The sequence below is a fragment of the Denticeps clupeoides genome, chromosome 20 (genome assembly GCF_900700375.1).
Source record: "Denticeps clupeoides chromosome 20, fDenClu1.1, whole genome shotgun sequence".
Lineage (NCBI taxonomy): Eukaryota > Metazoa > Chordata > Actinopteri > Clupeiformes > Denticipitidae > Denticeps > Denticeps clupeoides.
Window position 1 is genome coordinate 5,045,922 of NC_041726.1, and position 19,997 is coordinate 5,065,918.

The 19,997-nt window shown below is 44.6% G+C and overlaps 1 protein-coding gene across 2 annotated transcripts in view; it reads left to right on the top strand.

Moving 5' to 3' along the window:
• Nucleotides 1-19,997, top strand: part of gabbr2 (gamma-aminobutyric acid (GABA) B receptor, 2) — a 168,459-nt gene that overhangs the window by 127,359 nt on the left and 21,103 nt on the right. For both annotated transcript variants that reach the window (XM_028964540.1, XM_028964541.1), the window contains one exon: nucleotides 2,265-2,387. In XM_028964540.1, the coding sequence (XP_028820373.1) occupies nucleotides 2,265-2,387 (123 nt within the window). The remainder of the gene's footprint in view (nucleotides 1-2,264; nucleotides 2,388-19,997) is intronic.

Here is a 19,997-nt window from a genome sequence, read left to right on the forward strand (position 1 = left end):
TCCCCCAATTATCCCAGCATTCGCCCTTCCACCCACCGTAAGAGCAGAGACTAATACCGTGGCTGCTGGGAATCGTCTCAGGCTCACGATCGGGCCTTAAATCTCAAGGCATGTTCGTTGTTTTCTCAGGGGCAGTCTGGAAGTCGCCACTGGGGGGGCTGATCGAGCGGAGGTGCTCTAGGCAGAGTGATGGTCGCTGTCAGCTCCTATAGAAGGTGGTGGTAGGGGGGTGTTGGCTGCCGTCCGTTATCGCTTCATCACACGCTAAGGAGGCGGGGGGGAGCGGATGCTCCCCTTTTCTTTTAATGCCCAGGACATATGCCAGACTACAAATCAATGGCGGTTCGGGTTGAGCCGATGGGTGAGCGCATGTCCTGTCATTCACATGCCTCTGTCAGCCGGTTCACACGCGAGATTTACACAGACCGGCCTGAATTACTACCAACACACACCCTCTTGTAGACAGACGGAACCGTATTTTCCCACAGCTAAATAAAACCTGGAGGCTTGATGTTCAGCGATTGGAAGTCTTAACTTCCTATGATGTATTGTGCAGTTCATGATGACATACATTTTAATTAACATTTACCGTATATTCTGCCGTGTAAAAACCAGCAGGACAATGTCACTGGCTGACCAGGCATTTCTGTCAGCCAGTGTGCTGTAGAAAATGGAATGCACTGAATTCCAATTAGTATAGAGAATTATGCAGGAAATATGCATACAAATGAAATTAGGAAAAGGTTTAATTGTGGCCGTTCAGTTCAATTAAATAAAAGTAATCGCATAATCATGAAATGCAAGACTATAATGTGCACGTTTCCATAACGCTGTTACATTAATTTACTTATTTATTTCGGAATGGGCTTTTTAAAAGGTTTCCAATGGGCACATTTTCCATTGGCTTTTAACGTTGCTAGATGACATTCGTGCATTGGTGGGTTGCATTTCAAGCAATCACGTGTACATTTTGAGATTCAGAGATAAGATCAAAAAAATCTGGTCAATGTCTTAATTTTTATACATAATATCCCTAATTTCCTCTGAAATTGGTAGTTTTCCAATAAATGTAGTCTGGATTTTTTTTTATACAGGGTGGGCCATTTATATGGATACACCTTAATAAAATGGTAATGGTTGGTGACATTGAACACATTTTATAAGTGGTCAGAAACTTGTAAATTACTCATGAACGAATAAAGTTACGTTACAACCAAGCACACTTTTTTCTTTCTTGTGAAATTACCAATAAATTTGATGTGTCACATGACCCTCTTCCTATTGAGAAACAAAAGTTGGATCCAAGATGGCCAACTTCAAAATGGCCACTATGGTCACCACCCATGTTGAAAAGTTTGCCCCCTCACATATACTAATGTGCCACAAACAGGACGTTAATATCACCAACCATTCCCATTTTATTAAGGTGTATCCATATAAATGGCCCACCCTGTACTATAGGCCTTGTGTACCAATACTGCGTTCCATTTGCCTCAGAAGTCATTTGCTGGAGCTCAGAATGATTTTACACTTGAACTGTACCAAGATGGAGAACCACCCATGGGAAGACAAAACAGAAAAGCTACTTTCAGAGGGCATTCCAGTGAGAATTTGTAAATTCTGAATTCCAAGTTGGAATAGAATTTACCTGAACATTTACGCATTCATACATGGCATTCATACATGGCATCACCTGGTGGAGCTTTATTATAAGACAAACAGGTAACCGATAAGGCTTTTTACACCGAGAAAATAGTCTTCATTGTTTGTTTACTAGAAAAGCATTCTTTCATTTTCATTGACACTCATTTAGCACATTTCTTTCCTGTCAGTCTTTCACCAGACATGTGAGAGATGCTGGCCAGCCTTTATCTGACCAATTTCTGAAGCCGGTGGATCAAAACCCCAGGAGCCTGTTATAGTGTCAGCTCTATTCTCATAGAGGAGTGGCAGAGAAGCTAAAAGAGGATGGCTGCGTTTTGAGCATCTGATTCCTCTAAAGTGGTCCCTGGCCTCTGTTCCCTGACCTTTACTTTGATTTAGATTCTGCTCAGGTCAAACACGGATTAAAAAAAAATCTAAAGTAGAAGATCAGACATGAGCCCTTCACTTTCATCCTGCTAAAGTTCACAATACAAGACGGTCTTCATATTTATTTATATGCTTTTTTTTTTTTTTTTGCTGGCAAAGTTCTGTTGAAATGTTTGGATCCCCCCACCTTCTCATTCAGTTCCCTAATTTCGTCCCTCTGCTCTCTCTTCCAGATTATTAAGGACCAGAAACTCTTGATCATCGTCTGCGGGATGCTGCTGATTGATCTCTGCATTCTGATTTGCTGGCAGATAGTGGACCCCCTCAAGAGGACGGTGGAAGAGTACAGCCTAGAGGTACATCCTGCCCAGGTGTTGGCTCATGGTTATTGCTGAGGTGGATCTGCTTAGCCAGATGTGTGGGTTGGAAATGGTTGCTTTCACCTTGACGCGAACCCAGGATTATTTGTCGTTTTTATTCTTTGTGGCTTGCAATTTTTTCTACTCCAATGCTTCATTTGTTCAAGTTTTCTTCAGCCTTTAATTAACATATAAACTGGCCTTTAGACCTGAGCTCTTTTGTTCCCATGTAAAATATACAATAATGCTTACCACAAAGGACACTACTTTCAAACTGGTGCAATACTTCTTGTTAAGGTCAAAGAAGTCGCCAGGATTTACATTTTTAAAAATCACATTAATGGCATTTAGCAAGCGCCCTTATCTAGGGTGCTTGCAGCGTTCTGGTTTTGTCTGGTTTTAGGACAGGCGTGTTACCCACCAGGCTACTTCCATCCTGGGGTCATGCATTTGTGAATCGGGTGTCCGATAGAGTTTATTATTATCTGTATATTTTGTAGCTGGATGTTAAAGACTGCAACCCTGGTGGGACTTGGAGGCTCATCCCTATATTTTATTAGGCCACTGGGCCTACAGTTAGATAAAAGAACAAAGAAATGCAGTCTTTATCAATGTTTGCACATGTGACATATTGATGGGCCTCCAGAATAAGAGCTGTCAGTCACTGGCCCTTCTCATTTTAAACTCTGTTTGTTAAAATGCCAAGTCTATATGCAGAAAACTACCAAGTGGTTCTTTTTATTTTTGTAAATTCTGAGGATGCCTTTGACGTTACACCAAAGTGGCGGACTAAACATTTTTTTTTTTCTTATTACTATGATATACAAAGATCTTAGATACATAGTTCTGGTTCCTAAATGCTGGTGCATTCTATGCTCATAGCTGGGGCACTTTTTAGCATATTAGCAGAGGTTGCATCCTTAATGGGTTATTTGAGGAAAAGTTGCTTGGGTAGAGTTTGGCCGAGTCTCCCCAGCCGCCTTTCTGCTTAATGTGAATGTGAATTCCTTACCCAACTGGTTTTCTGTTTTCTAATGCTGTTAGAGAGGCTGTGTCTAATGAAGAAAGTGGCTTTAATGGCCTGCCATGAGGTCTACCTCTGCATGCCTATAAGTGGATATTTTGGGCTAATTGGATCACGCCTTGTCCTCCAGACACCCACATCTAGGCCAGTGCATCCTTGAGGTCTAGCAAGGTTCTGAAAATCCAATGCCATTGGTCAACTTTATTTGAAGCGCAAAGCAAGTTGCAGTGACCTCTCCACCCCACCAATCAGCAGTGGTGTTCTGGGGGAATGGGGGGGGGGGTCACTATGTCTCACTAGGAGACCCAGATAAAAGGCAGCGTTTGAAGGGCTGCAGACTTTGAAGCTATTGAAGTGTGCGGAGGTGCAGTTTTCATGTTTGTTCTTTTTGCCAGATCCGCCTCTTGCTGAGCAGGGCTGGTTGACACTCCTTGAGGTTTTGACTTCTGCACAGTTGCGCAGATGGAAATCGTGGCCGTCACTCTGTCTCCGATACACTCTCTAGAGAGATTAGCAGCAGATTGATTGGTGTGAGGAGAAGGACCATTAACTTCAATTTTACTGCAGGGCATATAGACCACACGCACTCACAGATTCAGTGTCAGGGGAATTAGTTCAAGGCTTAGATGGATAAAAAGACAAAAGTGATGCTGCTTTAAAAAAGGGTATATACTATACTATACTATACTATATACTAATTATATATACTATAACTGTGTGTGTGTGTGTTTGTACATTTATATGGACATTTTATAATAATATTTGCCATCCCATGTGTGATGCTTGCAGATGAGACCCTTACCCTTCATGTGCATATTCTGAACCGACCCTTTAATCTAGTAGGATCTCTTCTAGGAATACCAGAAAATGTAGTTAACTTACCTTAAATATAGAATTATAATGTGTGTTAATCATCATTGATTTAAAAGTATTGCCAGATACAAGGTTGTTTCAACCCGAATGTCCCAAAATGTGTTTAACTTTTAAAGTGAAGTGATTGTCACATGTGATGCACAGCAGCACAGCACAATTTGTCCTCTGCATTTAACCCATCACCCTGAGTGAGCAGTGGGCAGCCATGACCAGCGCCCGGGGAGCAGTGTGTGGGGACGGTGCTTTGCTCAGTGGCACCTCAGTGGCACCTTGGCGGATCGGGATTCGAACCGGCAACCTTCTGATTACGAGGCCGCTTCCTTAACCGCTAGGCCACCACTGCCCCTACTTAATCACCACTGCCCCTACTGGCACAACTACTTAATCCAGATTGATACTTTATTGAGAAAATGGTTCCTTGATACCCACTTTTGACAAGCAGCGTTGCCAGAAATATCATATTCAGCACAGCCCAATTTGGCAACATGATTCTGAGCAAATGATGCAAAAAATTATTTGTATTTCTGTTTATTTTATAAAAACATTTAACTGTAAGTAAATATTATAATTTCTCATTCAAATGTATACATTTGTACAGTACAGGCCAAAAGTTTGGACACACCTTCTCATTCAATGTGTTTTCTTTATTTTCATGACCATTTACGTTGGTAGATTCTCACTGAAGGCATCAAAACTATGAATGAACACATGTGGAGTTCTGTACTTAACAAAAAAAAGGTGAAATAAGTGAAAACATGTTTTATATTCTAGTTTCTTTGCTCTGATTACTGCTTTGAACACTCTTGGCATTCTCTCGATGAGCTTCAAGAGGTCGTCACCTGAAGTGGTTCTCCAACAGTCTTGAAGGAGTTCCCAGAGGTGTTTAGCACTTGTTGGGGTCCAGCTCACCCCAAACCATCTGGATTGGGTTCAGGTCCGGTGACTGTGGAGGCCAGGTCTCCACTTTTTGTTAAGTACATAACTCCACATGTGTTCATTCATAGTTTTGATGCCTTCAGTGAGAATCTACCAACGTAAATGGTCATGAAAATAAAGAAAACACATTGAATGAGAAGGCGTGTCCAAACTTTTGGCCTGTATATATAAATGAAAAAAAAAAAGTTCATATACAAACACATCATGTATTATATAAAAAGAATAAGCGTGCATGTATAGCACTAGGTCCCTGTCAGTCTGCACTGTTTCATGTAAGAAGCTGCATGTTGCTTTGGAGAAACTGTTAGAGACGGAGCGTAATAGTGTCTGACTAGAGAAATAAAACAGCGAGTGAGAGAGAGAGAGAATGAGACAGCAGGTGACTGAAGAAATACAAGCTGCTGCACAGACCCCGGCGTCCCTACAGCACCTACACTGCCACTCAACATGGAGGCCGCTGCACTCAGCCTTCCCCTCTCTGTTTTTTTTTAAATGTGTGTGTCTGAGTGTGTGAAGGTATTTTTTTCTCTCTCGCCATGTCTACCTTTACACACCTCCGATGGGATTAGGTAGTTTATTTAGACCCAAATAGATTTTTTAAGCCTTAAATCCTTTACTAAAATGTCATGACCCAGAGGTCATTAGCTATATTCATTGTGAGTCAAATGCTTTCTATCTACAGGGTCCCTTTCAGAATTTAATTGAAAGTGTAAATTGGCCTGATTTGTGTAGCTGGTGCTCACGAATCGGTCATCCCAGGAGAAAAAGGCCGGATTTGGGCCGGTCCAAATCCTGAGGAATCTTAAGCAATGTTGGTATAGTCAGACTGAAGGTTTTCAAAAGACATGAGATAGTTAGCAGGGTAACGTGATTGTGAATGGTGGTGAGCACCATAATCTGAAAGCTCATTAGTTCCCAAAGCACGGATGAAGTTCTTCTGGTTTTCACATGTTTCTTAAATGCTGAAGCTATGTGATATCAACATGCTTAATGGAGCTACCAGGTCGTGGCCACAGCTTGATGCAAGTCCTCCTTGCATTTGTGAATTTCTTACATTCTTAAGGGAAGTGGTTTTCATTGTGTTACACTGCAGCACAGCACAGAAAGTGTCCACTGCATTTGCAGTGTGTGGGGACGGTACCTTGGCCAGTGGCACCACAGTGGCACCTTGGCGGTTCGGGATTTCAACCCGCAACCTTCCAATTACGGGTCCGCTTCCTCACCTGCTAGGCATCCACAGCCATGACTGATGACGAACCAAACCTTCTAAGGTCCCAGTTTAGGAGTCTGTTTCCTTGGAGAGCAGGCCTTTTACAGCATGAATGCGAAAACCCAGACATTTATCTGCTTTCATTGTGACAAAAAGTTCATGGTGCAGATTGTTCATGATACACGCACAGTCAATTGAGTTGAAAAACGTTCCCAGTGAATGGGTCTCCTGGTATATCAGTGTCAGCTCCTGTGGTCAGTCGAGTTGTTGAGATGCTAAACATCAGGACCACAGCTTGGACAGCAGTCAGCTGCTCCCATTTACAGCCACTGAATTACTAAGTGTTTGCCCAAGGCAATTTATTCTGAACGTACGCTCAACGTGCACTTTATTAGAGACCCCACTGAATGTGTGGAGACTGTAGCCTGGCTGTTGGCAGGTAGCGTGGTGAACCTCATCTAAACCTTCATTGATGGCCATTTTTGAACACAGCTTGCTTGTATTTAAGTCACACCAACATCCTAATACCACGTGAATACCATCGCTGAGTTAACACTGTATATTCATTGCTTTATATTTACCGCTATATATAAAGGGCACTGTTTCCAAACTTCATACTAAGCATGGGGGTGAAATACATAAATAGAACCGCAGTAGATCCACTATGTGTATCTTGAAGGTGAAGCTGGAACATTTTACATTAACATTTACAGTATTTATCAGATGCCTCTGCTTTGACTGTGTTTGGGTATCTCCACATTATTAACAGTATTACGGACCCGTAATCAGAAAGTTGCCGGTTCAAGTGCCTGTCATGTCAGCCAACTGCATACCAAGGGTGGTGGTTAAATGCAGAGGGCACATTCAACTGTGTCACCATGTGCTGTGCTGCAGTGTTTCACAATGACAATCACTTCCCCTTCATGTCACATACACAATTGGCAAGCGGCCTGTCCATCATTGTTTTTCATCTCCGTTTTTAGTGTATGGCACTGTGAAAATGGAAAATAATGCTTGGGAGATGTTCCTTCGAATGTAATATTTGAAGGAGAAATGAGACAGGGCGGTAGGGAAAATGCGGGGGGACGACTCAGATCTTACATTGTCAGCACATGTACGTGTGTGTTTGTGTGAGCGCGTGTGCTCAGCCACAACCTGTGCAGAGTCTCTATTCCATAATGAAGGACAAACAGTGGAGTTATTAGCATTCAGGCGGGGGTCTCTCTCTCTCTCTCTCTCTCTCTCGCTCTACCGAGAAGGGCAGCCTGCATGGAATATAGCAGTGTGGCATTGCCATAGCAACGTCCATGGTTTCTGACACCTATAAACAGGCAGCTGCACTGTTGATCCAGAAGACGAAAATAGAGAATGGGGGATTTGGTGCTGCCGCTCAAGTACAGTGACACACAAGCAGACATTAAAACACAACCGCACACCTGCTGAGCCTGTCTACCTCTCGGTATGTCGGTATGTCTGTAACAGTGTTAACTGTGTTTACCGACACGACTCACCCCGGCTTTGATGTACAGAAGCCCGCGTTTTCTAAAAGAAAAAAAAAAAAAAGCGCATTTAATGGTGACAGTAATCGGTGGCAAAATGGCAGCTCCCACTATAGGCTGCTGCTGACAGGTGATAAGGGATGAGGTGGGTGACAGGGGTCCGCGGCAGAGGTGCACCTCGTGAAAAACGGGGGCCGAATTCTGTCGCCTCTAGTCTCACACCTCCACACGTACGCGGCCGAATGCGCAGACACAGACCCGCTCCCTGTTAACCTCCATCGCTCCCCAGAGACAGACTGGAGCTGGGGCACAGACGGGGGGGGGCTGCCAGCCGCGGCGAGTCTCACCGCCCAGCCGGACCTGTCACTGGGAGCTGGTTTGTTGTCTCCCACAGTGGGTCAGCGCATGTTGTCATCCACACGGAGACGATGGAGTAAGTGGCACTGTAAAGCTCATCAAGTATCCGGAATATGTCGTTGTTCAAGACCCTTCTCTTATGATTCAAAAGGTTTTCAGCGTGCAGAAAATTCCTTGGAGTTGAGTTATGAGCTGCTCTATGCACAATCATGTAATCCGCCATTGATGTTGTTGTTAGCGGGGCATTTGGAGTTCTAGGTCAGGTTGGCGGTTTGGGCAAATACGTGGGGACAAATTTTGGTAATGTGGGAATGTCGACTGCATAATTTCTGCTAGCTGGGGGCACTGCATTCGCACCCTCCCCTGATTTACTGGGGCAGCGGTGGCCGTGCGGATAAGGAAGCGGCCCCGCAACTTTTACCTACAGAATGGAACGTGGTCGGCAAGGCAACTGAAGCATTGCATTAGTGGACTTGTAGTTTGTGTGTTATCAGTGCTTCTTATTATTGGGCCATAATAATAGATCTATATTAAATGATCTCACAGGCCGGATGTTATTGTACTGTGTGTTACATTGTACATTGATTGGCTGAGGGGCAACTGGACATAAACAGGCCAAGTATGTCTGCGCAACCAGAAGAAAACAGAGATCTGGACGCTGTCATGCCAATGAAATAACTTGGCCATAGAATGAAGGGGTACAATTATTGTATATTATAGGATTTGGGGAATTATTTATTATACAAATGCAATAATTATCATACATATCAATATCAAACATACACTGTATGTTTTCAAGTGATAAAAAGCTATAAAAGTGATCAACGTGATTTTTACTTTTCATGCTAGAAATTCAAATGTATTATGATGCACACTCTGACGAAATTTTAGTGGAGTTGTACCCAGCTCCACCAAACCAGACATGCAAGCAGATTATCAGTTAGTTTTCTAAAATCGGTCTGTATCATATCATCTTTATTCATTTCGTCATGCAAAATACACAGATTCTGGAGTTCCAGCAAGGCACGTATGAGCTACGTTAACAGGTATTTTACAGTCGATCTCTACAGTCAGCGTACAGACAACATATATCATCTAATACATTTTGGTTATATTATATGATTCAAGCTGTTATATGATATAGGGATCACCCAAAACAATTAAATTGTGAATACAGAAGTAGATAAAAACAAAATTCCATTAGTTCATCAAAAACTCTGCATCAGTTCTCAATATCCCTGAATCCCTGAGTGTCTCCAGGGTGACTGTCCCTGTCACTACTGATTGTAAATTGTTGGGGATTGTCACGACTACGGACTTACGGGGGAAGGAAGCGCAGAGGTCTGACATGTTGGGAAGGGGATTTATTATAACAAACAATAAATACAAAGAAACAATGGCGCGGTGGCCAAAAACGGGAAATAAAGGGGAACAACACAAACAAACCCGCAGGCGTGTGGCGATTGCCAGAACTCAAAATATACACGTTTACCAAAAACAGGTCAAGTTCGTGCAAAGAGGCCATGAAAGATTGCCGACCTCCACCCCGCCACCTCCACTGATGGTACTGCTGGGGCTCCGAGGACGTAGCCCTTGGAGGGGGGGCTCTGTCAGGATTGACTGCAGCTGGGCTTATCACCGGTGGCCAATCCTGACGGCACGAAAATTAAAATTAATTCAATGAATTTAAATAAAAAATGTTGACACTAGAGCCACAATAAATCACTTTACTTTTTCTTTTTAAGTACATTTGAAGGTGAATACTTTTACTCATTAAATTATAATTATACTGTATAAAAGTCCATGTATACCACAACATACACCAAATGTGGTAATAATTTGTATATTAATTCTTCCTGATTGCATTGCAAACGCATTTCCACCAGTTTTGAGGGGAACCATTGCCATCATGCTTGTGTCACAATCTGCGACAAAAAAATCAACAGCAGAAGTAAGATGGCGCCCGTTTTTGACTAGCTGACAGTAGGATGACACGCCTGTGCCAACATTTCCAGAACTGGTTTATTTTTGGTCAAACGTGCAAAATAAGTTGTTTGCTCTTGGTGGATGTGGGGCATGTGACGGGTGAGTGACAGAGAACACTAAGGCTGTCACTAGGGTTTGTTTTAGTATCTCCACAGTACCTCCACAGGCAGGGCCCTATTTTTTCTAGCATTTGCAGTCTCTTTGTGCCTGATGCCTTAAGTTAGCAATACAATAACATTGTAAAAATGTCGACAGATGGGATGCTCAGACTGGTGCAGTGGTGCCCTAGCGGTTAAGGAATCGGCCCTGTAATCAGAAGGTTGCAGGTTTGAGTCCAAGGTGTCACTGACCAAAGCACCCTCCTCACACACTGCTCCACGGGCTCCTGTCATGGCTGCCCACTGATCATACAGAGGACACATTTCAATGTGTCACCGTGTGCATTGCTGCAGTGTTTCACAATCACTCCTGAGAAAGGGTGGTGTTTTGTGAGTCAGCTGGAGCAGATGTAGGGCATCTTCATTACGTCTGTGGCGGCTGTCCGTCAACTCTCCCTCTCTGATTTTCATGCTGTTCCCCCACGCAGCGCTCCCCCGTTCCTTTCTCAATTTCAAATCCAATAAAGCTTCATTGGCATGTTAATTAACAATATGGAAAGTGATTTTTAATAATGGTTCATGAAGGGGTTGGGAATAAACAAACCTAAATTAATCAGCCTGATGCACCTACTGCTCAGTTTGCTGCTTGCTGCGGCTATTTTCTTTCTTTTTTCAGAGGTGAAAAAGTACAAAGAAATTCTACTTGCTCTATCAAACTAATTTATTCAACAACAACAATAAAGATAAAACAATAAAGCTGGACTTGAAAATGCTTCAAGGCGAGGAATTTCATTAAACTCCGGAGCCCATCCTGGGACACCATTCACTCACACAGTCACATTAAACTTATTATACACATGAAGAAATTAATAACTTATAGTTTAGATGATATTTAGACAGTGATGTGATATGTGATATGAAGTATTTTGTCACATTTAATTGTTTCAGACCAAACAAGTAAAGTAAACACAAAATGCAGTTTTTAAGTGATTATTATATTATTTATGGAAAATAATCATTGTCATAATACTTAATCCCTAAACACAATAACTGATTGTGCCACCATTATCAGCAACAATTGTTGGACCATTTAAAAACAGTTGAAAATATGGGTTAGTGCTTTAAAGTGGACTCTCTGCTCAGAGTTTCTTCCTCAGTCCTGGAAAGCAGGGCTCTGCCTCTGACAGCAGTTGCTAGGCAACAGCTGATTGAGCATGAGGGGGTTGCAATTTACCAATTAGTGGCGTTCCAAATGAAAAGTGGTGTCAAGGGTGCCTGTAGTTAGCCGAGAGACCATTGTCCACCCTGCACAACGTCATGATATGTAGGCTGGCACAGGGGTCTTATGAGGCCCGAACGGTCGACCCCCCCCGGTGTAGACACGACGAGAACCGACGCGCACCTAATTGTGACCTGGACTATTATGCTTCTCACAGCATTTCAGCACACACACTTGGTCAGACTCACTCACTTCAGCATAGTTGCTCAGCCTGTGTTTGATGTGCGTCGGGCAGTTGGACCGTAATGCAGGCTCTCCATCGAGCTCTTACTCGAGTGTGGGGAGGGCGGCCGTGGCCGAGCGCCTCTTCAAGCGGAGTAAGCTATTTGGGAACGGCGGCGTCGAGATGTAGGCCTGGAACTGCACGAGCCCACATTCTGCCTCGTTCGAAGACCAAGCTCGTGCTGCCTAATGTGACCCCAGATCCATTCGCTGGATTAGCAGAGAGGCTAATGCTTCTTTTAAAAGATGGATGATTTAACATCTGTCAGGCTCTCACCCTGTCTTGTGCTCTAAATACCCTTTATGATTGTAAAAAGTGTGGTGCACTTTTTAACTGTGTGGTGCACGTTGTCAATGTATTGTGGGCTTATGTCAGGTTATGTCTGTTTTCTGCACGGGTGCCGGCAACACATCACTAACACTGGCTCCACGTCCCCCGTTGCCGTCAAACAAACACAACGCACCGTACGTTACCAGTTTCATTCATTTATTTATATCTTTGTTATATGAAGTGGTAAGTTGTGAATACGTACAGGGGATATGTTATGTTGATATATAGAAATCTAGAGTGGACCTGATTATGCCCGTCTGCTTTTCCCCCTACCATCTTCAGCTTACCCAAGTAGGCTATGATTGTGGGGTGTATTTAGGGGGACAGCGTAGTAGGCCGGGGGCCTTCGTGTGGGTCAAGGTCAGATTGGTGGTTCAGGGATTGAGGAGCTTTAGTGTAAGAGCTTGCTGAGAATCTGTATCTTTTGTCATACATATATATACCAATTATATATAATTATATTTCATTGTGTGCACCGTGTGCTGTGCTGTATATCACAATGACAATCACTTCACTTTCATGATGGCCGGTTCTGTTTTTGTATTTTTTTTTTTTTTTGGAGTTTTGAGCACTTCCCGCACTGTAAATAACTTCACTACACCTGGTGTGTTTGGCCTTTTTGTTTGGTGGAAGCGCCCATTGTAGACAGGACGTGGACGTTCCTGCTTCACAGTGATCTAAGCAACAGTCATGATTGCTACCATGTTAAACATGCATATGTTTATGCATGTTAAAGGTGCAGCACCTTTAAGTCAAGCTTACGAATTCCCAAACAAGTGGCTATAGCATTAGCAAACCTGCCCCATGTGCTAAGTCCAGGAAAGTAAAAAATGTTTTATTTAATCATCATTATCCGCAACATGAGGAGCTCAGTTCTCAGACCTACGACAGTAGCTAGAATAGTTTCCAATGGCCAAACAAGTAAATAAGATAAAATAAGATCAACCTTTGTCTCGGCAGAAATGGATAGAAACAAAGGTAATAGCAGCAAAAAAATAAATATGTATATGATCTACAAATGTACAGTTGAAATCTACACATGTGCAATGGGTACACCTGTACAGTTGGTAATTACCGTGATGTATTGGAAGTGTGTGTTTGTCTGTGTGTGTGTGGTCAACTGTGAGGTCTTTGTTATAGAATCTCTTGCTTGTGCATTTTTTTTCTCTCAATTTAGGGTTAAGTGTCTTGCTCAGGGACACAACGGTAGTAAGGGGGATTCGAACCCGGGTCTTCTGGTTCATAGGCGAGTGTGTTACCCACTAGGCTACTACCACCCTGACCTTCTCTCGTGCTTTTGAGTATCAATTGGAAGCGTAATTAACAGGAAATTAGGATAGAAGAGAAACGTTGGCACCAAGGCCAGAGATGCTTGCATGAAACTAGTTGAATGGAGCTGTGTGTGTGTGTCACATGTGCTTTTGCTTGCAGTAAAGGTCAGAGGCTTGAATGAAAGGGCCGAGGGAGTGTGTGGGTGGCATTGGGTCAGATGTTGTCTGATCGTTGGCATTGCCATACAGTTCAGTGAGGGTGGCAGAGATGGCTAACATCCTCATTTTGAACTTTGACAGTAAGGCATAAAATCAGACCAGGTCCGATCTACAGTGCCTTCCAGAAGGGCCGCGTCATTTGACCTCTTTTCAGGCGTACATATGGAGAGTGTCCTGGACCGTGGAGGATGAAGGAGGGGAGGGGGGAGTTGTTGGCTTGTCGCGGCTGTTTAACGTCACTATGCCGCGGGGTGACATTGATCATCGCCTCTGGTCCGCGGTGCCCCTGGAGGCCTCCTCGGCTTGAAGGTGGTATAATTATATTGCGTAGGCATAGCAACGGAACTGGCGCCATGCCAAGCCCTGCATGGAATACCAACGTGACGCGCCGACGCAGCCGGAATACCAAATTCTCCCAGCCTCTTGTAAGCAGGGGCCAGGGTTCCATGCTGCCTGAATGAGCATGTCTGCAGGCAGGACGCCCCGAGGGAGGGCGCTGGTGTGAAGGAGGTTATTTATTCACTCATTCATCAAAAGGATTATAAATAAAGGAAGTCAGTGTTTTTCCTGCGTTGTGATTGATGCGCCTCCCCTCCCGCTTGATGGAGGGGTTATAAGGTGTGTGTCGGCGTGATTTGCGATCACTCCGGCGCTCCCGTGGCCCCCTTAGCACTCTGATTAAGTTCACTGTCATTTCGGCGCTGTCAGCACAGGCCCCAGGAGGTATCGGCATTGTTAGAAAAGGCCGCTGGACTGGATCCTGACCTTCATGAATTCTTCATGTTGACAAGGAATAAGCAGGATGCTCAATTAAGTCCCAGTTTTGCTCCATGCGTCAGTAGTATCTAGTATATCATCGTTGTTCCATATATGAAGAGTAACATAAAATGTGGGATCCAGAATTCTTATTGGCTTTCGTAAGATCAACCTTAACGAGACAGTTTGCTTCTAGCTGGAGATGTTATGCAGAAAATGTATTGGATTAATGCTGCTTTCAAGTGCTTGCCAGTTTGGAAATCATAATTACGACTTATGCCTGGGAAAGTACCTCTTTTGCTTGGCAAATAGAGGTTTAGCAATTAAGTTTACTTATCTTGGATAGAGCATGTTTTTAACATGCAATACAATAACATAGTGCATTAAACGATGTTTTTATGGCACAACTTTCCCACTAGTAAATGCGGTTTTGACCATTCTTGCACTTAGAATCACGACAGATCCGGTAGAACATCCATTTATTCTTCTTTTACAAACAATATCAATGGAGCCTGGATTTTAAAGATAAGAAAGAAAAATCAATTTCATAAAATCTGAAAGTGTCCAGATTAAGATTTTAAGATTCAAAAAGCTGAATTCACGAACACGTTTGCTATTGCTGAAATTTGTCCCAGCGATTGAGAAAAGTTGTCTTAACAAACACGATGTGTATAAAGCATTAATAATTCAGCCCTTGCATACGATCTCCTCCCTTTATGGAAGCGAAGCGTTTCCTTTCCAACTCTTTTATCTCACGACCGGCTTTGTGGCAGCGGCCATGCTACCCTTCCGGAGAGTGGTGGGTAAGTGATGAATGGCTGGGGATCGATACTCACAAGAGTTTCAGGAAACTCGGGGGTGAGATGAGATGTCAGCCGTATGATACTATTAAGCCCAGCAGCATCCGTTTTGCCGGGGTCAGAAACGAAGCCACCCATAATACCTTGTGGCCTGGTTTGGAACCATAACCGCGCACTTGGTGACACTGTCCCCATATTTCGATCAGGAATGGAGGAGGGTTCCTCAAGATGGTTTCGTATTAATCTTACGACACGAGTGTTTAAGCCTGTGGTTCATGTTTCACGATTTCAGCAAGTTGTCGTGTGTGCTTTAACTCAAGGTTAACATGCATAAAATGATTCAATTTTTAATGTAAAAATCTACCCCCCGCATCTACGTCCCTTCTTTCCTTCCAGCAGGCCTCCTCGAGGCCTCATTACGCGGTACCACGAATGTGTTATCAGGCGACGTCTCTATTTGTGAAGATTTCAGGAGTGTGTGTTTGGAAAGCTGTTAAATAAAGTGCTATGTGTCTCATCTCCCTCACAAGGACCCCATTGTGGGAAAGCATCTGCTGCAGGTAAGATGTACTGCGCGTGTGAGATGGAACGTGGGCGGCCTGCAGTTTTTTGGATGGGTGAGTGAAGTTTGTAGGAAGTTGGCGAATGAGCAGCGATTAGAGTGGCGGAAACCGAAGGCATCCATTCTTGGAAATGCATTAAAAGTCCGCAAGATAACAGAAGGAAATGATACAAACTATAAAATGTTTTTCTTTATCTTATCTCACCCCACCCATGTTAGTTCAGCAGATCTCCAATTATGTGATGTGTTTTCATGAAACGTAGTACATTCTGTTAAAGTACATTCTGAATATATTTGTAATATGAGCAATTAAATCTGTTTGGCACTAAACATAATTCACCACCCAGAATCTAAAAGTCTTCTGAATGCATCAATTTTTAAATGCACTAAAACAGTATTCATTACTGAATACATGATTATGTATTTTGTGTGTGTGTTGGGTCTTTTACTGTTCAAGCCCAGCGCAACAACAGTGACTAGTTGGAAGAAATTTTATGAAATTTAGTTCCGAAGCCCATTGAATACTTCTATGGTCTCCTGATGGGCTCAGGCTGCCATTGCATGTAATTATTCAAGGTGACTGCACCATTAATTGTGTACTGGAAAACGAAGAGGATCTCTCTATGGTGTGTTGCTGTCTATGGAGCAGTCTATTGCTGGAAAGTGAACCGTTAACATCCCCTTCAGGTCCTTAAAAATCACTGAAATCAGTTATCTAGAGTCATCCCTTGAACATGTGGATTTTTATACGGTCCGGTTATATGTAGCCAGGAGTCTAACCGGCAAGACATGTATTTCTTTTTTTTTAATCAAATGCACTGATTGTTCAGAATGTGCAAGGGGAAATGAATAAATACGATTCCGGTACGTCTGACCTGACAGGGGCCGAGCCTCAGAGACGCAGTAAAATGGAGTGGGGCCGAGAGTGGCTCCCAGATGACTGTGCAGTGCTGTTATCTCAGAGGCGCGCCTGCAGCTCAGTCTCCCCATCAACCATCTGTACAGTAATTAACCCTCGTGGCACGCTGCGCAAACCAGCCAATCGTGTAGCTCCCCCTGCCCTGTTACCGTAGTGAGCATGGGTGTGTGTGTGTGTGTGTGTGTGTGTGTGGGAGCATGCATTATTGGACGTGTGGGGATGCAACACATACATCTTTGTGACATTACAAAGTGCTTTATTTTAGGCTGTTGGTTGTGGCAGGTGTAGTAAATTCAAGTGAGCTTTCAATAGAAACATGTACAGATACACATCATATTGAAATAATATATTGGCCAAGTCCCCCATGGTGCATTTGTAAAGGAATATACCAAGATATGTAATAATTTTGGAACAAATCCTATTTCTAAGAACAGTACAGTGGACAAAGTACATGTTGTCCATGTTGTTGTCCATTATGAGTACTTGTTACATATTAATGCATTGTGTGTGTGTGTGTGTGTGTGTGTGTGTGTGGGATTGTAAACACCATTCAGGTGACGTGAACCTGATTAAATTAAACTGGCTACAGAGCCATTGGCGCCCTTGACCCATTGATTCGTACGGGGAGTGAAGGGTAACAGGATTAACAACAGCAATGATTCAAATGTACATCGTTAATAGCACGTACTGTAGGTGGTTTTAATGTTGTGGTTGATCTTTGGATGTGATGTTTTCTCTCCCCCCCCCCTCTCTCTCTCTGATGTGATGCAATGTAATGTGCTCTGAGAGCAACCGAGCATATTGCAGCTTCCTCCCCATTCCTTGTTCATTAGTCATCACTACCAAGGTCTACAGTGCTCTGTCAGTGAGGAGAAAAAGCCTGCATGAGCAGTCCTCAGCTCTCCAACTTGGTATTTTTTTCATGGTGAATGGACGGAGAGTGGATTCACTTTTTCTAATAAGCCCTCCTGGGATCTGTGTGTGTGTGTGTGTGTGTGTGTGTGTGTGTGTGTATACAGTATGCATGTGCAAGTGTTAGTCGTGAGTGTCAGAGCGGAAGAGCCTCTGCGGCGTAAGCTACGAAGGGGGTCAGTCAACGGGCAGAACTGTCAGACTTGAAGCCTCCACCCACTCAACCAGCCACCCACCCACCCGCCCACGTGCCCGCTCTGTTCCACAGTCCAGCCCCGCACATCAAAGGCATGAAAAACGCCTCTGAAGATCGCGCCTCTTAAGTGCCACTAAGATGACAGGGGCAGTATGACGGATGCCATTTCAGCACTTCATCGTTATTAATGTCATTTGTAGATTCGGGTGCTCTGAACTACATCATGAACAATAACCATAGTTCTTACTCCATCTGTGTGTCAGTGTCACATTAATTGTTCACATTACTAACAGTAATATTGCTGCCATCAGGTGGCAAGGTGGAAAACATCAGTGTCATCTATTCCTATGGCAGCCATTCTGTGTCCATAACCAACACTCTTTATACAGCTCAGCTCAATCAAAATTCACCAAACCTATTCATCCATTTTTCACTATTCAACCCTTTCAAAGTCTCCATATTATTCAACAGTAGCCACACTGCGGCACGGCACATCCAAGGTTTGACGCGGAGAGTTTGCATGCTCTCCCCAAGTCGCCGTGGGTTTCCTCAAGGTACTCCGGTTTCCTCACACCATCCAGTGGCATGCACTGAAGAATACAAAAGTGTGTGTGTGTCACAACGGGCCACCGGAGTCTCCTGGTCTGTTTATTGACTCTGCTGCCATATCATGACATCGTTGCCATGTCCAGCCGTGCGTTACCTGTGTTGAAAGGATTCTCAGAGTCTCCAAATCACATTTTTGTTTTTGTGTACGTATCAATTTTCTGTATTAGGTCTAACAATAACAACAAAACATCCATAACTTTGCTCTCATATTTTCTCCGTGTCAGCTAATTTTCAGATTATACCGTGTTTTGCTGGCCACCCTGCCCTCTGCCACCCATCTCTCCCTTTGTTCTTTAGAGTCAGGATTCCGGGGCAGCTGATCTCTCTGTCTGGGTTATATAATTACAAGCCTGCAGCCTGGCTACGGGCTTTATTCTCTCTCGTGCTTTCCGCCGCTCTCCCCGCAAACGCACACATACACAATGCCAGAGGACACAGGGACTCTGTGCCTCGTGGCAGACCGCTGTAATTAATTGCTGCCCTGGGCTGCGAGGTGACATGTGTTTCTACATCACCTTCTCTCACCACCATTTTTTCAAAATCAAAGTTAGTTTTTTTGTTGTGTGTATACAATTGTGTTTTCATTTTTTTTTTTTTTTTTTGTGATCATATCGGTAATGTGAGGAGCGAATGTCCCCACAAATCCAAAAGAAACATAACGGGGTGAAAGGCATACCTGTCACGACTACGGACTTACGGGGGAAGGAAGCGCAGAGGTCTGACATACTGGGAAGGGGTTTTTATTAACAAACAAAGAAATACAAATAAAGACTGGCGCGGTGGCCGAAAACGATTTAAACTTAAATAAAGAACATAAACAAACCCGTAGGCGTGTGGCGATTGCCAGAACTCAAAACACATAACACTAAACAAGGTCAAGTTCGTGCATAGAGTTCACGAAAATGCCAGCAACCCCGAACGGGCGGAAACTTCCGGCATTTATGGGGCGTCAGGATTAAAGTCAGGTGTGGAGCCCAGCTGCAGGCAATCCTGACAGAGCCCCCCCTCCAAGGGCTACGTCCTCGGAGCCCCAACAGTACCATCAGTGGAGGCGGCGGGGTGGACGGCGGCAACCACAGGGCTCCTGCCCTGCTGTATCCTCCCCTTGGAGGACCCGGTCCCTCGGGCTGGCTCCCCGGCGTGGTCAGGCGTGGCGGCCCCGGTCCCTCGGGCTGGCTCCCCGGCGTGGTCAGGCGTGGCGGCCCCGGTCCCTCGGGCTGGCTCCCCGGCGTGGTCAGGCGTGGCGGCCCCGGTCCCTCGGGCTGGCTCCCCGGCGTGGTCAGGCGTGGCGGCCCCGGTCCCTCGGGCTGGCTCCCCGGCGTGGTCAGGCGTGGCGGCCCCGGTCCCTCGGGCTGGCTCCCCGGCGTGGTCAGGCGTGGCGGCCCCGGACCCTCGGCCTGGCTCCCCGGCGTGGTCCCGCTTGGCGGCCCCGGACCCTCGGCCTGGCTCCCCGGCGTGGTCAGGCGTGGCGGCCCCGGTCCCTCGGCCTGGCTCCCCGGCGTGGTCCCGCTTGGCGGCCCCGGACCCTCGGCCTGGCTCTCCGGCGTG